At 34.4% G+C, this 21,098-nt stretch overlaps 3 protein-coding genes across 3 annotated transcripts; all 3 read right to left on the bottom strand.

Annotated features, from left to right (window-relative positions):
• Positions 1-1,776: 1,776 nt before the first annotated feature.
• Positions 1,777-9,983, bottom strand: LOC110899921 (outer envelope protein 64, mitochondrial). The gene is made up of 13 exons (XM_022146813.2): positions 9,536-9,983; positions 8,197-8,349; positions 7,817-7,941; positions 7,558-7,683; positions 7,163-7,345; positions 6,939-7,065; positions 6,548-6,716; positions 6,051-6,185; positions 5,772-5,972; positions 4,253-4,380; positions 3,108-3,159; positions 2,573-2,642; positions 1,777-2,229 (listed from the first exon to the last, which is right to left on the bottom strand). Exons 1-13 carry the CDS (start codon positions 9,781-9,783, stop codon positions 2,147-2,149), a joined length of 1,800 nt encoding a protein of 599 aa, XP_022002505.1. The 5' UTR covers positions 9,784-9,983; the 3' UTR covers positions 1,777-2,146.
• A 3,719-nt stretch (positions 9,984-13,702) lies between these two features.
• Positions 13,703-14,287, bottom strand: LOC110902079 (ATP-dependent DNA helicase PIF1-like). The gene has a single exon (XM_022148819.1). The coding sequence runs from the start codon at positions 14,285-14,287 to the stop codon at positions 13,703-13,705; it is 585 nt and encodes a 194-aa protein (XP_022004511.1).
• Positions 14,288-14,299: 12 nt separating this feature from the next.
• LOC110902078 lies at positions 14,300-17,634 on the bottom strand. The gene is made up of 4 exons (XM_022148818.1): positions 17,361-17,634; positions 16,579-16,726; positions 15,461-16,371; positions 14,300-15,351 (listed from the first exon to the last, which is right to left on the bottom strand). Exons 1-4 carry the CDS (start codon positions 17,632-17,634, stop codon positions 14,300-14,302), a joined length of 2,385 nt encoding a protein of 794 aa, XP_022004510.1.
• Between the last annotated feature and the right edge of the window lie 3,464 nt (positions 17,635-21,098).

The raw sequence follows: 21,098 nt of genomic DNA, 5'->3' as shown, positions 1-21,098 counted from the left end.
CTTTCTTTTATTTGTATCCGTTTATTTTTCTGACACTAGAGCAATATGTACAGTATTTTGTTTCTAGGATAGCTTTTCTTTTTGCCTATATAAGGCATAGAATGCAGTTGTAAAAATCATCCCAGAATTCAATAGAAATTTCTTGCATTCTCATTCACCCTTATGGCACACTAAAATCCTCTCCGTCACTCCTTAGCCTAACCTCCTAGCCCCTTAGTTTCGTTCATTGTTCTTCATATTATATTCCAAAAAAAAAAAGAGTCTTTTTTACCTTTTGTTACCCCTTGTTCACTCCGCTGTGCATAAATCTCAAGTTTTACTCAAGCTTCTGCCTTCCCATTCAGGAGCCATTTTCTTATTACCCACTGTAAGAAATTTTTATTACCCCCCTTATTTACTTTTTACTGTTATATTTTTACTTTTTACTGTTCTTTCTTTTAAAATATTTCTTATATATCTCTGTTATTTCTGTTTATATTTAGTTTTACATATTTCTTAAATTTATGTTTGATAATTGATAAATTTAAAAAATTTAAAAAAAATTAGTATATACCCTCTGAATATATATATATATATATCATCTTCCTCATATTGTGCAGTCTTTCATGATTTTTTGCAAATTTTCTTTTAAAACAGTCTATTCTTAGTTTGTTTATCCAATACGATCAAAATCAAAACAAGGAGAAAACAAAACAAAAGGCAAAATCAAAAATAAAAAAGAGAAGAGAAAACGTTTCAGAATAAGAATAATTGTGATTTAGGTGAGACTTGCCCGTCATCATCACCGCTCTTTTGTTTATCTAAGATGATTTTCCATCATCGTCATCGACTTCGCAACCAAAAAAGACCTCAAATGAACCAACGCCATCATCGCCGGCTTGGCAACAGTTATTCGACATGAAAACAATGAAACAACCAAAACAATTAAGGCTAAAGAACAACCACCATCATCGAACAGATTTAAGATCGGCTCGGACAACAGTAATTCAAAGCTATAGCACCGAACCAACCTAAAAAATCAGGCCGAACAACCATCATCATCAAACCAACATAAACCAACGGTCACACGAAGGCTACCGCTTAGGGTTTGCAACCAAGAACATCTGTTGTAGCTCATATGATATGCAACCATGAATAGAGCTTTACACAAAAGATAGAGAGACAGAGGGTCGCACAGGTCCGCTGTAGCTAGAAAGCCGCTAGAAATAGCGGGACAACACCCCTCTCTCTGTTCCCTCTCTAGAAACCCTCATCTGTCTATAAAATAAGACCATAGAGGATACACAAATGGTCGGTAGTCAGCAAAAAGGAACCAATAAATCATTGACCGTCACCAGAAAATAGAAACCATTAGAGAAAGAAATAAGGAAGAAGAGAGGAAGATCAAAAAAATCTCTTAAATTAGCCGTTAAACCACAACACCGAGCCGACGAGTTTACAAAACAAGCTCCATTATGGGGTTTATTTAATGGGCTAATGGAGGAATGAAGATTGGTGGTGGGACCCATGAATGTTCCAACCAATCACATGCCACCTTTCATTTATTATTATTATTATTATTATTATTAAATTTTTTTTTTTTTTTTTTTAGTTATTGGTATTTGATGTTTACTTCATACACAACACATTGTTAACAAATATTTAGTTAATAGTCAAGTTCTTATGGACCAGTGACATGACATGACGGTGATGTAGCAATATATTTAGTTAACCCACACAGCTTTATGCAAACGACAGCCAAAGGTCTTAAAAGTTAATACCCCAAAGAAACACATGTCATATAATACATAGCTTATAACAAAACCAATTGTTTTAAGGTACAAATGTTGAAGCCAAATATACAACCCTAATGCATAACTAATGTTGTTATTAATGCTTATAAGGTTGCAGCCATATCAAACTATATACACACCAATTGATCCAAGAAACGGAATCAAACAAAAATGAAACCAAAGACTGCAGTACATAGAGATCAAGATGACAATTATTTAAAAATATGCTCCCAAAATTGATAATTGTTTCATTAAACTCACAAGAGGCCAGTTTAACCACAAAATGGTTTCAAGACGCCTCCTTTCATCTTGGGTTTCAAAACTCAACTTGCAGATCTTGTGCGATTATTTTCAAAATAAAGAGCGAAAGCCGATCAACTTACTAGTTCCTGTAGCCTCTTCTCAGCCGCTTTGGCAGCCTTGTTCTGGGGTTCTAGTACAAGCGCACGCTTAAAATCTGCACGTGTTAGAAGAAAACCGACACAATCAAACACTAACCATGTCAAAATCAATCAAACGCTGTTCCTAGCTTAAAAAAATGCAAGGCATACCAAGGTATAGGGTCTACGGAGGGCGACACAAGAGGCGCACACATGACATAAGGTATTTATATAATTACATATGAATGAGTATATTTGTAAAGCTGGCAAGTTTTTCCTCCATTCATAGCAAATCAAAAACATAATATATTTTTTTATTAAAATGTGAGATTATCTGTTACAAATGAAGGTTATATTTGTTAAGTAGTTAGCTTTTATCTTCTTTGTTGTAAAATCTGCAATAAGATGAAGGATACGCACCATGAAGAGCCTCCTTATAACGGTGGACTGATTCCCGAGCAGTTCCTCGTCTCAAGTATGCCTTAACATTCTGCATAAAGGAAAAAACTACTTGTGATACGACCCACATCCATTTAAGAAATATATGAGCGGCAATGCTATAACACGAGTAACAAGTTCTTAGGTATTTTTATACGTTTCGCCTAGAGGTGGTGCAACGGGCAGAAAGGGTACAGGTCAAACAGATACAGTTGAAATGGGTCCAAATTTATAAACTACTAATGTGTTGAATATAAATCCCTTTATAAGGTTATACACATTAAGATACACATGAGACAACTTTTCAACCAGTTCAGCCCATATAACCCGTTTCAATTAGGCCAAATATTGGTATTATACCTATATGACCTGATAGGGATAGAACTTAACTGAACCAATTACAAGTAAAGGATCAAAGTTGCCGCCTAAGTCACAATAATATCAAATTCAAGTTGAATAAAACACATCACGATGGTACAATGACAATGGAATAGGCATAATTTGCCTGATTGCTGACCTTTTTATCGAGTGAGATGGCTTTGGTGCAGTCCTCCTCAGCTTCTTGAAAGCTGGGATATAACCATATTAGTGTCAGTATATATCTGATATACACATAGTTTTCAGAACCAAACTGGATTTCAACTTTTTTATTATTTTCCTTCCAAAGTCTCATTACTGATTCATTTACTACTTCATGCTCCATATTTTGTCTATTTAAGGCTTCATACTTTATTAACATTGCAAATCTACATCAAAAATAATATTATTTCCAAAATTTTGTTTTAAAACAGTTATATACATAGTTACATCCACACACCCACACACATATACACACACACACACACTATATTATAATACATTTAAGGACAAAAAGGTAATTTAACATGATTTTAAGCATAGTTATTAAAGGCACTAGGCGCACTCAAGGCGCATAGGCCTCGCCTGGGGCCTAGGCGCAAAGCGCAAAAAAAACGAGGGCCTGAGGAAAAAAAAGCACACAATGAAAAAGATTTAAAAAAAATATTATGTATTAGAAAAGTAATACTATTCTTCAAATAAAATAAACAAAAGCTGTTATATAACATTTAATATCATCTATTTAGTACCAAAAGTTTTAAAATATTAGCGTATTCGTGTAGAAAAGTAGTTTTCCTTAGATAAAAGTAGAAATATAGCTGAAATCTTGCCGGAATTAGAGAATTTGACTAGAAACTCTCCGAAATCTAAGAATCTCGCCGGAATGTGCGCAACCATCACCTGGAGAATTAAAGCGCAATTTACTGGACTTAAAATGCAATTGCCTCGCCTCGCTTGGAAAATGAGCCTAGGCGCAAGAGGCGATGACTTTTAATAACTTTGATTTTAAGACTTTAACAACAAGTATTTTTTTTTAGATTTAAAAGAAAATTAAAATGTTATGCGACCGATGTCTGTGTTGATGCAGCATGAGGGGCACTCCTCTAGTATATGTATATGTGTGTGTGTGAGTGTGTGTGTGTGTGTGTGTTGATTTTGAAGTTATTTATTTTGCCATCTGGTTTTTTCAAACTGGTCACACCAATGACCCGGTAAGGCAGCCTGTTCAATGACCAATCCGGTTATGAAAAAAATAGATATACAAAACCATTTATTGTAAAAAAAAATTGGGGTCTGAAAGCATACGATCCTAATTCCAAATATGCGGCGGCTCTGTTGCAGTAGAAAGTAGCATTGATTTCATCCAACTTAACGGCTTCGGTATAATAGTTTATAGCTTTCTGCCATTGTTTTCCCTTGTATGCAGCATTTCCCTGGAAACAGAACGGACAAACTATAAAATTGATTTTTAAGAACGTGAAATGAACAGAGTTCAAAGTAGCAACAGCTAAAACTAACAAACAGTACATCGCACAGCAACGCAGGAAAGAGAATGACTAAAAGTGGCCTCAGAAATAGAAGTGTGAACAAGCTGAGCTGCTTGTGAGCAAATCAATATCAGCTCACTAGAAGCTCATCAAACCGAGCTCGAGCCTTGCATACTAAGCTTGACTAGGCTCATGAGGCTATATATATATATATATATATATAGGAGGGTTATCTTGAGAACGATAAATATTGTGAGAACCGTGAGAACGAATGAAAAAACCAATCGAAACCACTTTTTTTAATACAAACCTCATTGTAATAAAATTACAACATCAAATAATTCATTTCTTCTCTCGAAATCACTCTTATTAGAATTTTTACACGTGTAAATATAACAAATTTACACATGTATAAATTTTCTTTATATACGAATTCACATAAATTTTAACGTGTAAATTAAATTTCTAACATTGTATTCGAATAATAACGATAAGTGTAAAAAATTGAATTTAAATTGTTTTTGACCAAGTTCTCACGGTTTTTTCATTTGAGAATTCTCACAATATTTAGCGTTTTCATTTGAACTTTCCCATATATAATATGTATATAGAGGCCGGTTGACGTACAATGTTTCTTATCGTGCGGTGCGTACGCAACTATCACAACCGCACATAAGTTCCGAATTACTTGAGTTCCGAATTACCCAAGTTGTCGATTATTCAAGTATTCAGGATATCACCATATAGTTCCGAATTCCGCACATTAGATATATAATCACGCATGTTATGCATAATTTCACATAAGTTCCGAATTACTTGAGTTCCGAATTACCCAAGTTACGGAGTATCAAGTATTCCGGATTTCACCATATAGTTCTGAATTCCGCACATTATATACATAATCAGGCACGTTATTTGCATAATTACGCACGTTATAATACATAATCACACACGTAGCGATAGTTGTTAATAGCGAATAGCGGACGATAGCAACAAGCTGCCTATACGCTACGTAGCGATAGCGATGAAATAGCGGGTGCTATTTTATGTCTAGCTATACTCTAGAAGATAATTTAGAAATATGTTATACATGTATTTTATCAAAACACACCGTTTTCATATATATATATTTAAAAAAAAAAAAGTGTTGTTTTATAGGCATACATGATTGCTATCTATATTAAAACAAAAATAAACTATAATCCCGCTAATTTTATGCTATGGAGGTGCCAAAATCAGACTGCGACCTATAATCGCATCGCCACGCTAAACGCTATAGCAAGCATTATGCTCGCTATTAACAGCACTGCATAAAGCACAGAATGAAAGAGTAGAACCTTCTCCTTCCACAACTTAGAAGCTTCCATGTTTCCATTCGAGTCTAACGATGGTGGCAAACTGGTAACAGCATTAACTTGCACTTGTAGAGATTCGTACATGTCCAAGACAGTATCTAGAAGAAACTTATCAGATCCATAATTTGCAATAAACGAAACACCAATCGGACAATCTTCATGCTTTCCCAAAGGAACGGTAATCTAGACATGATTTGTATGATGATTTTATCAAGTAGGATTACCCAATTAAACAAAAGGTTAATGTAGATATAGAAGTACCTGACAGCAGCCGGACATACTAGCAATGCTTAATAGAGGAAATGCCCGATCGTGAAATTCTGATAACAGAGCTTTGTTTGAGTTAAGTTTTAGTGGAGTATCGGCAACGGTAGGAACAGCTATAACTCCATCGTCCTGCACACCAGGTCGTGTATCAAATGGCATCATGTAAACGCTTGGAAACATAATATATAAAAAAGAAACCTTGCTCATACAATTATATGAAAAGAATACATGATGTGATTTTCAAACAACATATATTCAGTGCATGTGTATTGTGTAATGAGCAAAGCGGTTGGATCGTATCGTAGGTAAAAGTTTGTACTTTCTTATGCAGTTCAAGACGGATCAGATAGGGTTGGGTTGACCAACCAACACTTCTTTAATTTAATTAATAATTAATGTATAAGATATGATTCCAAAACCTATTCAACAACAATCTTTTTTTCAGATTAAACAGTTTAAAAAGATTGTAAGCGTTTGAACACTTTAGGTACCTTTAAGAGACTGCGAAGAGCTGCGCGCATTTCAGTTCTGACCATGTAGTAAGCTTCAATATTTTCATGTGTGGCTGTAATTGCTGCATGAACGCTATCAGACACATCAGATCCTAGCCTGGGCTTGACTGTATTAATCCATTCTTCGTGATTGGTTTTGAACTCATATCTGGAAAATCATAGTGGGATGCCATAAATTGTCATAAAAGAGGGCGTGATGACACATCCATATATTGAAAAAAGTAGGCACATGAGAGTGTCTATGCTATCCCTATCCTATGTAATGAACGGCGGGACTTAAATGAATATTAATTATATATACGATACGTGACATACCTGACACTCATAATACTAACAAAGTAAACCAGTGTAGATGCAGAAAAGGTCAAACCTCTGTAGTGATAACATTGCTGAAGAAAGAGCTTTCAAAGAATTTGCTCCATTTTGTAGGAAATATTTAAGGCTTGGTACGTTTGACAAAATATATTGACCAATGTTCATATGCTTCGGTGAGTGGTCTGCAGAAAGATTGAACAAAAAGGAGTAAAGGACAACATGCAATTAGTATTAATAGTCACCCTCTCTGGGACACAAAAATCCTATGAAAGAACTTACAACCGGATAACTTTTCAGTTACTTTGCTAATAATATATACAGTCTTCTGTTGAGGAACTTTAGATAGCTGAAATAAATCATCTGCCACAATTATGTGTCTTGTCCTTCTAGGTTCCACTTGGTTAAGCTGAAGAAGAACATGTCCAACCCGATTCAATAAGAAAGGATCACGAGCAAATATTCCTGAGGTTTTTCAATTAAAAATAAACTTAGGATAGCTATCAGTTAAAGTGGTAAATAAATATCAGAACCATGATGTAAAAATATTCATTACGGGTCTGTCGATTTCACACAAACTAAGAGCCTCAATACTCCAATAAGTTGTGGTTTATGCCAAACATGTAAGAAATTAAAAGGTTAAACAGAACAATATAGAAGATAACGAAATTACACACCAACAGTGTCTAAACTCTGTGAATTTGGGAGAACCCCAATAGTGGATACAGACCCATGTGAAGGCCGGAAACCGAGGACACCACAAAATGAGGCTGGAATTCTCACTCCCCCAACTGTATCGGTACCTGATTAGTCAAGAAAAAACATATGTCAAATACAATTTATTAAATTAAAAGTCATGAAAGAAATTGCCGCATGGAACAACAGCAATTGTTACTTTTGTACACATCATTAACAGCAAAAGTGAAAGAACAATACCAATAGCAAAGTCAACAAGCTTTGCAGCAACAGCAACGGCTGACCCACTGCACGATCCACCGGGAATGCAAGATGGCATTGCTGGGTTTGTGGGGGTTCCATAATGTAAATTTTCTCCAGTTATACTGTCATAGTTCAGCACTTTCGTTCAAAATCCACAGTGGAATTTTATCATTCAAACTTCAAGAAAATAAACAAGCAATAACAGAAAACAATATAAACGGAATCCCAAAATTTTTATCTTTGGATTAACACAATAGAAAACAGTGTTTAATACTTGAAAAAATCTTGTGTGACTTCTTTTCTTAACAGAAAATTAGAAGTTAGATAATTTTAAACTCTTAATATAGAAAAAAAAAAGATAAAAGGAGAAAAGATACCCAAATGATAACTCATCCATGACAGCATTGCCAACACAAGTAGCCCCATTCTTCAACAAGGTAGTTACGGCGACAGCGGTCCTCCCAGCTTCCTCATGTGTTTGTTTCCAATCTGGATTCCCGAAGCCACTCACATACTCTTTCACATCAAAGCTACACAATAACAGCAGAATTCACACAGTTACTCTTTTTAGTTATAACACGTTGCTTGCTTCATGTGCAAAACTGATATGAATAATGCTGCCAAATTAGACAGAGCAAAAGGTTAAATGTCCCATTTGTATTGCTTGCTTGATGCAGATAACATAAACATAAAATCCATATTTTAAGTAAAATAATACTTCATATCTCCATCCCATAAAAAGGTTGTCAAGCTACAAAAAAATGCATTTCTTACTTCTTTTAGAAACATTTCTATCCAGATTTACTTATCTGAGAACTTGTTACCAGATAACTCATGGGACCAGCCAATACCATGCTAATTAGCATTAAATCGCATATTGCGTTGGGTAAGTGGCCTTCAAGAGGTTATGGTAGGAAACTAGTCCAAGAAAGATTTGAACCTATTGACCTCTGCTAGAGCACGTGCATACCTCCACTTGAAGGTTTTATTAGTCAAGTTAACAATCATTAAACAGCCAAACTTTCTCTATTTTTGTTAGAACACGTCACTTTCTCTGATAATTATATGGATTGTATACATTGCAGAAAGGATTGTCCGGCTACAAAATTGCATTTTTTACTTCTTTTTTGAACTATTTTTACACACAGTTACTTATTCGTCAAGTTAACAGTCATCAAACAGCCAAACCATGGTTGCAATAGCGCTCGTAGCACCTGCTATAACGAATAGCGTAGTGTATAGGTGAAGGGTCGCTACAGACCCTGTAGCTACAAATAGCTGATTTTGTAATTCTTTCTTAATCTTTTTATATTTTAGATGATTAGTGATAGCGCATTTTTAGCACTTTTATACATAATTGGTGTGTCAAATATAGTTATTATTTTTTATAGTAGGCGCTTATTTCGTAGCTATCGCTACATAACATACAGGTAACCTATCGCTATGGTCCGTCCGCCATTCGCTATTGACAACTGAGCCAAACTTTGTACCCTTTACTTCCTCTGAAGACTATATGTGTTGTATACGTTGCAAAAAGATGTTGATTCGAGTGCATAACAGCATCCAGACACATAACAACAACATAGCTATTTCTGTCTTAGATAACTTCCATTAACTAATAACTAAACATCATGAATTCATCATCCAGTGATCAAAAGCACTAATCCATAAACACATACAGATCATTCACATACATAACAAAAGCAACAAACTCACACATCATTAATGGCAAAAGTGAGACCAGAAAGAGGCTGTTTCGCTGCAGGAGGAGGCGGTTGAGGAAACGGAAGCAACTGAAACCGCTCGATAAACGCACCGTAATCTTCTCTCACTATACACCGACCTTTCAACCGACGCCTCCGCGTCTCCGCCGTGAGAATCAATACACCGGCGACGGTTACGCCGATCACGATCCATATTTTTGGATTTGAGACGCTGAGTTTCATATTAGCGTTCAATGACATCGAATGATTGATCGATCCAGAGGTGATTATTGGAATGAATGATTGCCGGAGGCGGAGATTCGACGAATTTGAGCTCCGGTAGGGTTTAATGGCGGAGGAAGGGTTTTAGACAGAGGGAATATTATGTGACGTGATCATGGGGTCACGTAGAAGACGGGAAACGTGGAAAGAATGAGATGAATTATGGGGCTATTGTCTGATGGTTCGAATATTACGAGCCGTGTGTTATGAAAACCTGGTTGTTTGCTCTCCATGTTTAAACGTTTTACTAGTTTAACATTTAGTGGTTTAAACTTTTGTTTTACAAGTGTCTGAATGGTGAATAGTTCAGACATTTGTCTTTAAATGGTTAAATATTATATTAAGTCTGAATGGTTAAGAACTTTAATCGGAATTGGTTAGACATTTGCCTCTGAACGGTTAGGTATTATACTAGCTCTTAATATTTCAGACATCTCACTGGCTTAGCACTTAATGATTCAGATTTCTTACTGATTCAGCATTTTACCATTTAGAACTTGTTAAACAATCACTAAACCGATTCGATTGCGACCGCACAGCCTGATAGCCATGGGTCTGGTTTATAGTTTTTGGAATACTCAGATGGTTCGGTTTTGATTAGACATACAATAACAAATCAATAATATAACAAGGGGTCAAGTTATTCTATAAAGGCTCCTAATTGTAAAAAGTGTAAGAAAGATTTTTAGAGTGACAAGTGTCCAATAACCTAAAACTAGTTGTAACACCCGTGTGAACACACGGGTATGTTTAATAACGATCGAAAACAATTACTAAAAAACAGATTATAATATATGATTTAAATTCTTTGCATTTAGTTACATATCTTTATAAAACAATGTTAATGAAATTATGTGTTAGTGAATATGGTTGATATACAAATAAGCTAAGTACTTGATAATATGTTATCTAAAATGAAAACATGAACTGATTTTATGTTGTCTAATCGCTTATTATATATGACTTTAATTTTTTTTGACACAATATTAGTGTACAATTTAGCAAAGAACCATTGTTAAATAATCAAAAGGGCATACATTTGATCCAATCTGTACTCAAAATGGGTCGCGTGTGTTCAAGCCCATTAGAACACTTCTTTGAAATATAGAACATAGCCCTAAAACCTTGAGTCTCGGATGTTTACAGGTAATCTACAGGTAATCTATATTGCGAGGAAGATAGTTCTAAAACCTTGAGTCTCTAAGTGAAATTGCGAGGAAGAAAAGACCGAATTTCTTCAAGCTCTTTGCGACATCATCTACAGGTAATCTATATGTGTTTCCAACAGTTTCTTCTTCTAGTAACTTATTATACGATTAATGTATGTTTTTGTTGTTTGATCAATCATTCCTCTGTGTTCCGTTCTTGTGTTTTTGTTCCATGTATAATACTTTTGATTTCATATGTAACTTTGTATAGATGATCGATTGAGATTTATACTTTTGCTATTTGTCTAATTATTTTATATCATTTCGTTTAGGGCAAAGTTAAAAACGACAGTTGACCGATTGAAGTTAAAAACAATTATTTATGATACTTTATATAAAGAATTTGTAAGATTATGATGTTTAGTATAGTTTCACTTGGTGTTCTTAACATTGACAAAGATTAGATAGATAATTTTAGTCTTCAACAGATTGAGTTATAATATTTTTGGTGTTTGCTTAGTTATATATGTTGATATTTTGATTAGTTATGTTACAATAATTATTGATCAATTTTGTCTTTCATATTCTTGTTGATAACATTGAGTGTTATTGCAACCGACTTAACAAATTATTATAAATTCGGATGTGAAAGTATTTGTTATAAATATAATTGGTCAGTCAACAGTGGATTGGGTTATATGTTGGAACAATAGATTGAATAATTGGTTAGCAACATGGCATTAGTCAACAGTAGATTAAATGTGGCTTAGCAACAGTTGATTGGGTTAGCAACAGGTGTTTGGGTTGATAATTGAATCAATGAACTCACTGAGCCTTAATACAAGTTGAGCATTTTTAATGAATCTCGATTTCATTCAAATTCAAATCATATCAAGTGTATCGTGGTAGAGATGATATAGAATAACTTTTTAACATTTTATTCTTTTATTTATTAATGATATTCGTTATATTTTATCTAATAGTTGTATGTTAGAAGGATGTATGGGTTTGCTTGTTACATGGATGACAACAAAAGGAAGTGTCTGGTTAGTATTTTAAACTCGGTTTTGGCGAATTTAGTTTTCTTTATAATATCATATTAGACAGTTTCTGATTTTAATTTATTTATACATAGGTTCTGCCCCAAAAATATAAACAATGGATTAAAGACTTTAACTATCCAATGGGCTTTTGTCAAAGTCCGGACAACTAATGGTCAGGTGTTTGAAGTCAAGGTATATCAATTAGGAAACTCCTGTTATTTCTACAATGGGTGGTATTCTGTAGTTGAAACTTTGAAACTACAATCAGGATCATGGCTTGTATTTCAGTATGAAGAGGCCTTACAAAGTTTCCGGATATTTTATTTTTATGACAATATTGCGTTTGCTCCATTTGATTATTTTACTACAGACCCAATGGTGATTTTGATAAGCCTGATGCTATGGTATGTCGTTCACAATCTGGGTTCATTATATTTATTATGGTTTCTTATTTATTGGTTATTAGTATATGAAATTACTAATATTTATTTTTTCATTGTTATAGCATATCAATCGTTTATTCGTACATCACAAGATGGACAATACCATTCCGAACTATCCAGTTGTTATTAGAGGTCCTGGGAAGCATAAAATGTTTGTTCGAATGGATGTGATTGACAATCAGCTTTACATAACAACTGGATGGGATCGGATGAAGAAGAAGTTGTCAATAACTGATGAGCACTTGCTTGTGTTTGAAATGATTGATCTTCATACTTTTGATATGTCTGTTTTCAATTGTTCCAAGTATGCTGATTTAGTTTTGCCGCCAGAATTATATGCTGGTATTAAGGAAGAAGTTGTAGAAGAAGTTATCAGTATTTCCTCTGATGAAGACGTGGATAATGTAACTAAGGGCAATGAAGCTGATATTTTCCCTGTAACCACAAACGAAGAAACTATTCCAGTAGTTTTCCGTGTGGACAATCATTTTGTAAGTTTTTGTAACCATAAACTACTAACAGGACCTTAGGATGTATTAACCATATTATAATGCTATATTTGTTAACATAATTTGTTGTTTGTTACAGCGCATTAAAAGAGCTCTTGCTGAAAAAATTGGTTTGCATAGGAAGAGGAGTTTAAAGATTGTAGATGCTGTTGGTAATGTTTGGAATGTTCAAGTTGGTATCGAGTATTCTGATGGTCGGTCTTACATCAAAGACATGAAACAGTTTGTGAAGGATAAAAAGATGGTTCCTCATGAAGAATTTACCCTTAACTTCGTCATGGGTAAAGGTATTTTCTTGTTTGATGACTGAATGGTTGTACGGCTTCTGCGGATAATGATATGATGTATGGAAACAATATTTTTTGTTTGTGGTTGTTGGTTTGTTGAAAAGTCTTTTGTAATAGTTGATAGTGTGGTTTTAACCCTATGGTAAGACGGATGTATGTACCTATAAGTTTTTGGTTACATATCTTACTGAAACACTACAAACTATGTGTTTTATGTTTATGTCGATCTTATTTTCATTAGTTATTCCTTGTGTTTTATATATATGTCGGTCTTATTTGCCTTTAATTATTTTATAATTGTTAAAGATATTAATCTTGAAACATGTATACTATTTTCTAAAAAAATATACTAAAATAATATCCATCATTATTAGATAAAAGAAACATGTTCATAGAATGTTCAAAAGATCATACCACATTACTTCATACATAAAAAGAGTTTTGTCAAAAATACTATTTCTACGACGACTATAGGTTTTGAAGAACTTCTTTGTAGACCATGTTAGTTGTGGTTTTACACACTTGTTTTTTGCCGTCACATATCAAGATTTTCAAACCATTCCTACTCTTTACTCGAGAAACAGCAACATATAGTTGTCCGTGACTAAAAACCGGACGTGGAAGATATAGGCCAACACGTTCAAGTGATTGTCCCTGGCTCTTGTTGATGGTCATTGCAAAGCATAGAGATAGTGGGAACTGTCTTCGTGCAATTTTCACCGGTAATCTTTTATCGGATGGTGTCATTTTCAATCTTGAAATTAAAGTATGATGACCTGTATTATTTCCGGTAATAATCTTTGCTTCGATTACACGTTTTCCAAGTTTTGTTACTTGAAGTCGTGTACCATTACACAAACCATTTGTTTGATCAATGTTTCTAAGTAACATTACTGGAGCTCCAACTTTTAGAACCAATTTATGGTTAGGTAATCCTGACAAATGCAATTTGTTTAACACATCCGGAGGAAACAATGCCATGTTAAGGTCGGTTTGTTGCTCAAACTCACTTAAACTATCCGAACTGAGATATATCTTCTCTTCACCAGCCATACTATTTAACAATTATGTATTTATTGAATCAACAACTTCATTTGTGGGAGCAAGAATGGCTCTTTGTTGGAAGTAATTTGAATCCCACAAAAACTTTTGCATATCCGGATATGTGAATGAGATCAATGAAGATATAGGATTGACTTGATCGAGTATAAGTAGATCATCTGGAATTTCAATTTCCACCTCTCCATCATTTGGACCACCAAGTAGACCATCACCAAGCTGTAAAATCCATTCAGTAAATTCCTTGATCTCGTGAAGATTACTTGGTTTTTTACCAACTTTTAACCTCATGTTTTCAGTTAGCTTGAGTAATTGACAATCCTGCCATATATAAGAAGAATTCAATGAAGAATTTACAATCATGCTTCTGGTACCTTTTGGAATGACAGGAAGGATTTGTCTAAAATCACCGCCAAAAAGAACTATCTTTCCACCAAAAGGCTTGCTTTGCAAGGATGGATTATTGGAACGTGCTATATCTCTCATTGTTCTATCCAGAGCTTCAAAACAATGCTTATGTGTCATTGGTGCTTCATCCCAAATTATCATCTTAGTTTCTTTTATTAATCCTCCTAGCTCACTGTTCGGTTCTATAGAACATATCGAATCCTCGTTAACGTTTATCGAAATTACAAACCTGGAATGAGCCGTTCTACCGCCATCTAATAGAAGTGATGCAATACCACTGGATGCAACATTTAAGACAACTTCACCTTTGGAACGTAAGGCAGCTACTGCAAATGTTTTCCAGAGAAATGTTTTACCAGTTCCACCGTAACCATATACAAAGAAAACACCTCCATTTCCTTTATCAATTGCATTCATGACGGTTTCATACACTTTAAGCTGTTCATCAGTTAAAGATTTTAAGTAAGATGCAAGTTCCTTTTGTAAGGTAGCCCGATCATACGAAAGTTCTTTCATTATCATTTGGTTGTTCGATGCTGAAATGTAGTTGTCAGGAACATTTGGCATGTCAGAAAAGTTGCCTAACGTACTTCCATAAGCAAGTAACCAATTTTCAATATGTGGTAAGCAAATGTTTTCAATCTCTTCCTCTGGAAGAACCAGACTAAAAAATAAAAGAAATATTTAGTAATTAGATTTCATAAATATTTCATTAGAGTAAGTTGGAATCTGAGTATTTATTCAAGGTTTGAAAATTACCAGGAATACCAGTAATTCTCCGTTGCTGATATAATATGTCTTCACACAATAGAGATTTTGTTTGTGTCCAGAAATGACCGGGCCTAGAAATGGTGTTTGACATCAATAACATTACAAAAAATGTACGCAAGAAACCAGAAGTGGACCATGCGCTTGCTTCCGTGACGGCAACTATATACTCTTTATCATCGTCCAACAGACCGCGAGCGAAACATGCATCTTTAAAGGTATCGTAAATTTTTCCATCAACTGTTCTTATATCATCAAAACTCACTTGTCCTATAACGTGATTCAATAAAATTCTCAAGAAATAACAATCACCAAGGGATGGAGGTACATAATGTATCCTACCAACTGCACCAAAAGGTTGTTTTCTACGCATCCACTTTCGTTCTTTGCGTATCCATACAAAGTATCTGGGAAACTCTATATACTGCAATGTTCTAGCAAATGGATCCATTTTGTTACATTTCATCCATTCTGTGAACATAGTCATTTTCACAGTTGGGTTACTGACCACGTCACACAAGTTTGAATTATCATCATGAACAATAGCCTGACCATCTTCGCAATGAAAAGGCAATATTTCAACAGATGGAACTCGATAGTGTATGTCAAACTTGAAGATTCTCCAAGCAGCTTCACACGCTGAAATATATCTACAATCAAGATATGCTTTAACTTCATCAACTTCTTTTTTGTTTGACAGCTTTTGTTTATTTGTCATTTCCTCATTTTCCTTGTTCACGTTACCAGTTGTGGTAGTTTGGTAAACAGAAGCTGTGACTCTATCCGGACCCTTATTAATGTGTTTGAACAAATATTTGATGGATCCTGTTTGGTTACACCACTCAACATTTATGTGGCACTGATACTTTTTGAGTAGCATAGGATTGTACGGAACTACAAACCTATTGTCAAGCAACACACCATTTTTTTCTACAGTGTTACGTGTTTGACGTCAACGGTAGATAGGATATCCTTCAGAATCAACACAAGTCTCATCTACATACTTTTTCGGAAACTTCTTTGAACATTTGTTCTTAACCATGCATGGACAATAAGGATTGTCTGTACCACAAGGACCGTGGATCATAAACTATTTGACAAGTTCATACAATTTAGCATCCGTCTCTTTGTCAGGTATTTCAGCACTAATAACCAAATCAATTTCTTTAGCAGTTGGAAACTTGCTATCGGCACTTAAGAACAAACATATATGAGCATGAGGTAGACCACGTTTCTGAAATTCGATTGTATAAATAACTGAAATATTAAGTGAAAAAACTGTTAGTAAGGGTATTATTTGACAAATTAATTAAAAAAAATTATAATCACTTACTTGCTTGTATCTCACCAAAGAATTTATGTTTCTTGAAATCTTGAATTAGATGATTGATTTTAATTTTGAATAACCGTGAGATAATATCCAGTCTATCTTGAGGGTTCAGCCGTTTGTCTTTTAAACACCTATAAATCTCAGGCCAAATGGGATTACAAGTGACTGTTATGAAGAGATCTGGATATCCTACAACTTTGCAGATTGCCATAGCATCTAGGTACTTTTGCATCATATATCTAGATCCGCCAGTAAATAATGAAGGCAACAAAATTCGTTTCCCACAATTTGACGCATCGCTTTCTCCACTTTCAACACTTTGATTTAAATTTTTAAAGGTTTAAGTTCTAAGTTTGGGTTGTTGTGACTTTATGTAAGCTAACCATGCAGATTCTATCATTGTATACGCATCAACCAGAAATTGTTGGAATAGCTTTTGGGCATTGAGTAACAACGAAAATTGGTTGGGCCGGTCTTGTATTGTGTAACTAAAAAATTCTCTCATTGTGGTGCTGGTTCTAAGTATATCACAATCAACTGAAACACCTCGATGTTTAATACCAAGTCTAAATCCATCTTCTGCATACGGGAATATAAGAGGATATTGCAATGCAAGATAAGAGGGATGAAGCTCACTAATTCTCTGAAGACCGGCTGATTTGCTTTGAACTATGATATCCCTTTTATCAAATGCTCCATCAAAATCACCAATTATTAATGCAGTAATTTCTTCAGCCGTGGGCAAGTTAAAAATTCTACCATCCTTATCCTTTGTTCCAATGAGTTTGAGTCTTACATCTTGCCAATCATTTTCTTTAAAACAATCTCGTACCATTCTATATGACTTCACAAGTGGATTAATCGAATCCAACATTTTTTAAAGACTGGATATGATGTGAAGATCAAGGTCTTGTTTAGTCGTTTTTTTGGAACCTTCCTCGATACTGTGTAGAAAATTACATTATTATATATAGAAGATATATGTAAAACAGATAATACAACCAGTATTTAGTAAATGCTTAATTTACCTTACAGCCTTTTGACGATTAAATTCCTCGTTTTGGGAATCATAAATATAAAGTTGTGAAAATTTGGGCTCTTCACCTTCGTTTGGTAGTAGACTACCAATGCGATGGTAATTTTGTCCTTGTAATGCGAAAACATAAGGACCTTTGCCTTTTTGAAAACTTTTAGAAACCTTGCCACCAAGGGATGTGAAGGGAAACATCATGTTATATGCTCGTATATTATTCATGAAATTGCGGCTTTCAGGAGTCAGTCTTTTATAAAACATTTCGAGCAACGGAGGAGGAGCAGGTGAGGGAGGCAATTCAATGTCTCTGTTCGAACAACAAAGAGAAAAAGCAGATTTCTTAGAATCCAAATTACCCCTAAGCATTTCATCTTTCCAAAGCATTGCATGACAGTAAGAACATACAAAAGTAGCATCTCCATGATCAACGTATTCTACAAAATTAAGACGGCGCATAAAAAAGATGATTATATAAGAGAAATATTAGGAGAATAAATTGTTATCTGGGAAAATACTTTAATATATTAAAGGAGGGTATGTACCTCTTGCAATTCCGGAAATCTTTTTTAAGATAGAAGATGGTAAACAATTAGAGGAATTGGAATCATCAAAGTTAGACATTTGACCAGGATAGGAGTTTTCTTTTCCTGCAATTTCATTTTAGAAATAACCCTTAACATCAGTTCCAACAGGTAGGAGGATATGCTATACATTACTCGAATGGTTTGATGAATCGGAAACCTATATTTAGTTTTGCATTAAAATTAGACAACATACCATTAATGACTACTTCGGAACAGTTTGGCAACCGTCGAGAAGTTCTAATATCAATATTCGGAGTAGTTGGAATATGACTTCGGCGGGACCTTACTGTAACGCGATCCACTTGTAAGACAAAATTTACAAATGTTATAAAACTTCGAGCAACAAACAATCAATGACTAACAGTAATAACAAAGCTCTATAGAGCATACAGTTTGTAATATTCATTAGAGGTTGGCTCTCAATGTGATGATTCAATGATGCAACCGGTGTGACCATTGAAGATGTCTTCCTTTCATCAGCTACAATAGATAAATCAAATTTACTTATATCCCTTGTTTTGAATCTTTGTTTCCTCTTTTTAGAGTCATGGACACCATAATTAACATTTTCGGATTGTCCTAAAAATTGAAGCAAATTGACAAAGTCAAACCTGATATCATACATTAAAAAAATACGATTTATAAACTTACCAAAACTGGATGAAGTCAGGGGAATCACACTAACATATGTTCGATCTAAGTTGGCGGGCGTGTGACATGCTGTACATGACAAGATTTGGTTAATTCCAGCTACAAACACTTACAAATTTGACATTTTTTACAATCAGTAAGTAAGATTATTTGTAGAGTAGCAGTACAGTTGTTTACCCGTATTTGTAGCAGTACAGTTGTTTACCCGTATTTGTAGGCTCCTAATTGTAAAAAGTGTAAAAAGGATTTTTAGAGTGACAAGTGTCCAATAACCTAAAATTAAACCCACTATATCACCACCCAAAACCTAAACACCCACCCCCACCGCACCACCACCCAAAAACCTAAACCCCCACCCACCCCCCCCCCCCAGCAAAAAAAAAAAAAAAAAAAAAAAAGAAACTATACCTCACCAAAAAAACCCCCAAAAAACCTAACCCCCACCCCCATCCCCCCTCAAAAAAAAAAAAAAAACTAAACACCCACCCCCACCCCCCACCACCAGTCAAAAACCTAAACCCCTACCCCCTCGGCAAAAAAAAAATTAATAATAATAATAATATTTTTTGGGGGGTGGGTGATGGGGGAGAGGGTGGGGGGTTTAGGTTTTTGGATGGTGGTGGATGTTTAAGGGGTTTTTTTTTTTTTTTTGTAGTGTTTTTTTAGAAACCTTTGTATTTGATCGTAATCCATATAACTAAGATTTGTTTTATATATCGATTTGTGGGGGTTCAAGATTAAACCAAACCACTCCGTACCTCTGTATATTGTTAATATCCATTGATGAGTACATAATAAGATTTATGTGATCAAATAATATATCATAAAAATAAAAGAATTAAGAAAATTGCAAGAATTTATCCTTATCGTCAATTTTAGTAAAATTTCCGCTTTAAGTGAATATAATTAAAAAAATAAAGTAAGTTATCTAAATTTAAGAATAGCGAAAGCAAAAACTTCAAAGAAATGAATGGATCAGGATTTTATGATCTTACATAAATCGAATCTAAATTACATACGCAAATTGATAATCAGACAAATTTCCAAAGTCCCTCTACTTCTAGCCTAGTGGTAGAAGGCTTGTGTTTTCCAATGGAGGCTCAAATTCAATTATCATTTGTGTTATATTTTTAATGGATATAGCCATATAGGCAATGAAAGATTTGGATTAGGTCTTGTGTGAGGTTGTCAGTTCGATTCCAAAGCCAAGCCGGGTTTTCGTCCCACTGTGTGTTACGGCAGAGAGTTCTGCTCTTGTGGTAGCACAACGACTGTCAAGTGGCAGTGACAGTATGGTGCCCGGTTAAAACAACATAGCCTGACCAAAGTGGGACAATACGAGACTCTCTAATTTAGAGAGCGTGATAACCTTATACATAAAATTCACTGGTTAAAAAAAAGACAAATTTCCAAACTTATTCCTAAGTAGTTAGGGCCCATTGTTGGTGTGCACTAGTGTAATTAAAACCTTATTAATAACCAACAACTTTATGCATATAGTAGTTGTAAAATTGGTTTTGGGAGTTTTTCAAAAAAGAATTGGATTTTTCATTTCTAACCCTAAAGTTTTAAGCTTTGGCAAGTTAAGTTTAAAGTTTTAATCTTTGTTTCCCTTTTAACCCTAAAGTTTTAATCTTTGACAATTTGAGTTTAAAGTTTTAACCTTTGTTAATTTAACCCCTTTGATTAATTTGATTTATCACTTCTAATTTAAAAGTTTCCATCTTATACAATTTAACCTCTTTCATTAACTTGATTTTTCATTTCTAATTCAAAAGTTTCCATCTTTTGCGATTTAACCACTTTGATTTTTTTACTTATTTGTTGTAATCTTGGCGTTGGGGGGTTTTCCAAAGAAAAAATGGTTATGCATATGGTTGTTGTAACCTTTGCTTTGGGGTTTTACAAAAAAAAAAAACCTTGATTTTTTTACTATTCACCTAAAAGTATTTCATAAATTACTTTTAACCCAAAATTATTTGTTTTTTTACTTTTAACACAACTTTTTATCTTTTACAAATCTACCCTCAC

The sequence above is a fragment of the Helianthus annuus genome, chromosome 9, assembly GCF_002127325.2.
Source record: "Helianthus annuus cultivar XRQ/B chromosome 9, HanXRQr2.0-SUNRISE, whole genome shotgun sequence".
Taxonomy (NCBI): Eukaryota; Viridiplantae; Streptophyta; class Magnoliopsida; order Asterales; family Asteraceae; genus Helianthus; species Helianthus annuus.
This window is presented reverse-complemented; position numbering and strand designations above follow the sequence as displayed.

Excerpts from the sequence above, each read along its gene's own strand:
- LOC110899921 (XM_022146813.2), bottom strand. The coding sequence starts at position 9,783 with ATGTCATTGAACGCTAATATGAAACTCAGCGTCTCAAATCCAAAAATA. Across the intron at positions 5,973-6,050 it reads GTATGTCCGGCTGCTGTCAG|ATTACCGTTCCTTTGGGAAA; the intron begins GTACTTCTATAT and ends AATCATGTCTAG. Across the intron at positions 3,160-4,252 it reads GCATATTTGGAATTAGGATC|CTTTCAAGAAGCTGAGGAGG; the intron begins GTATGCTTTCAG and ends GTTATATCCCAG.
- LOC110902079 (XM_022148819.1), bottom strand. The coding sequence starts at position 14,287 with ATGGCTGGTGAAGAGAAGATATATCTCAGTTCGGATAGTTTAAGTGAG.
- LOC110902078 (XM_022148818.1), bottom strand. The coding sequence starts at position 17,634 with ATGGTACGAGATTGTTTTAAAGAAAATGATTGGCAAGATGTAAGACTC. Across the intron at positions 16,372-16,578 it reads AAAGAGACGGATGCTAAATT|GTTTGTAGTTCCGTACAATC; the intron begins GTATGAACTTGT and ends GCTTGACAATAG. Across the intron at positions 15,352-15,460 it reads GAGAATTACTGGTATTCCTG|AGGAAGAGATTGAAAACATT; the intron begins GTAATTTTCAAA and ends TGGTTCTTCCAG.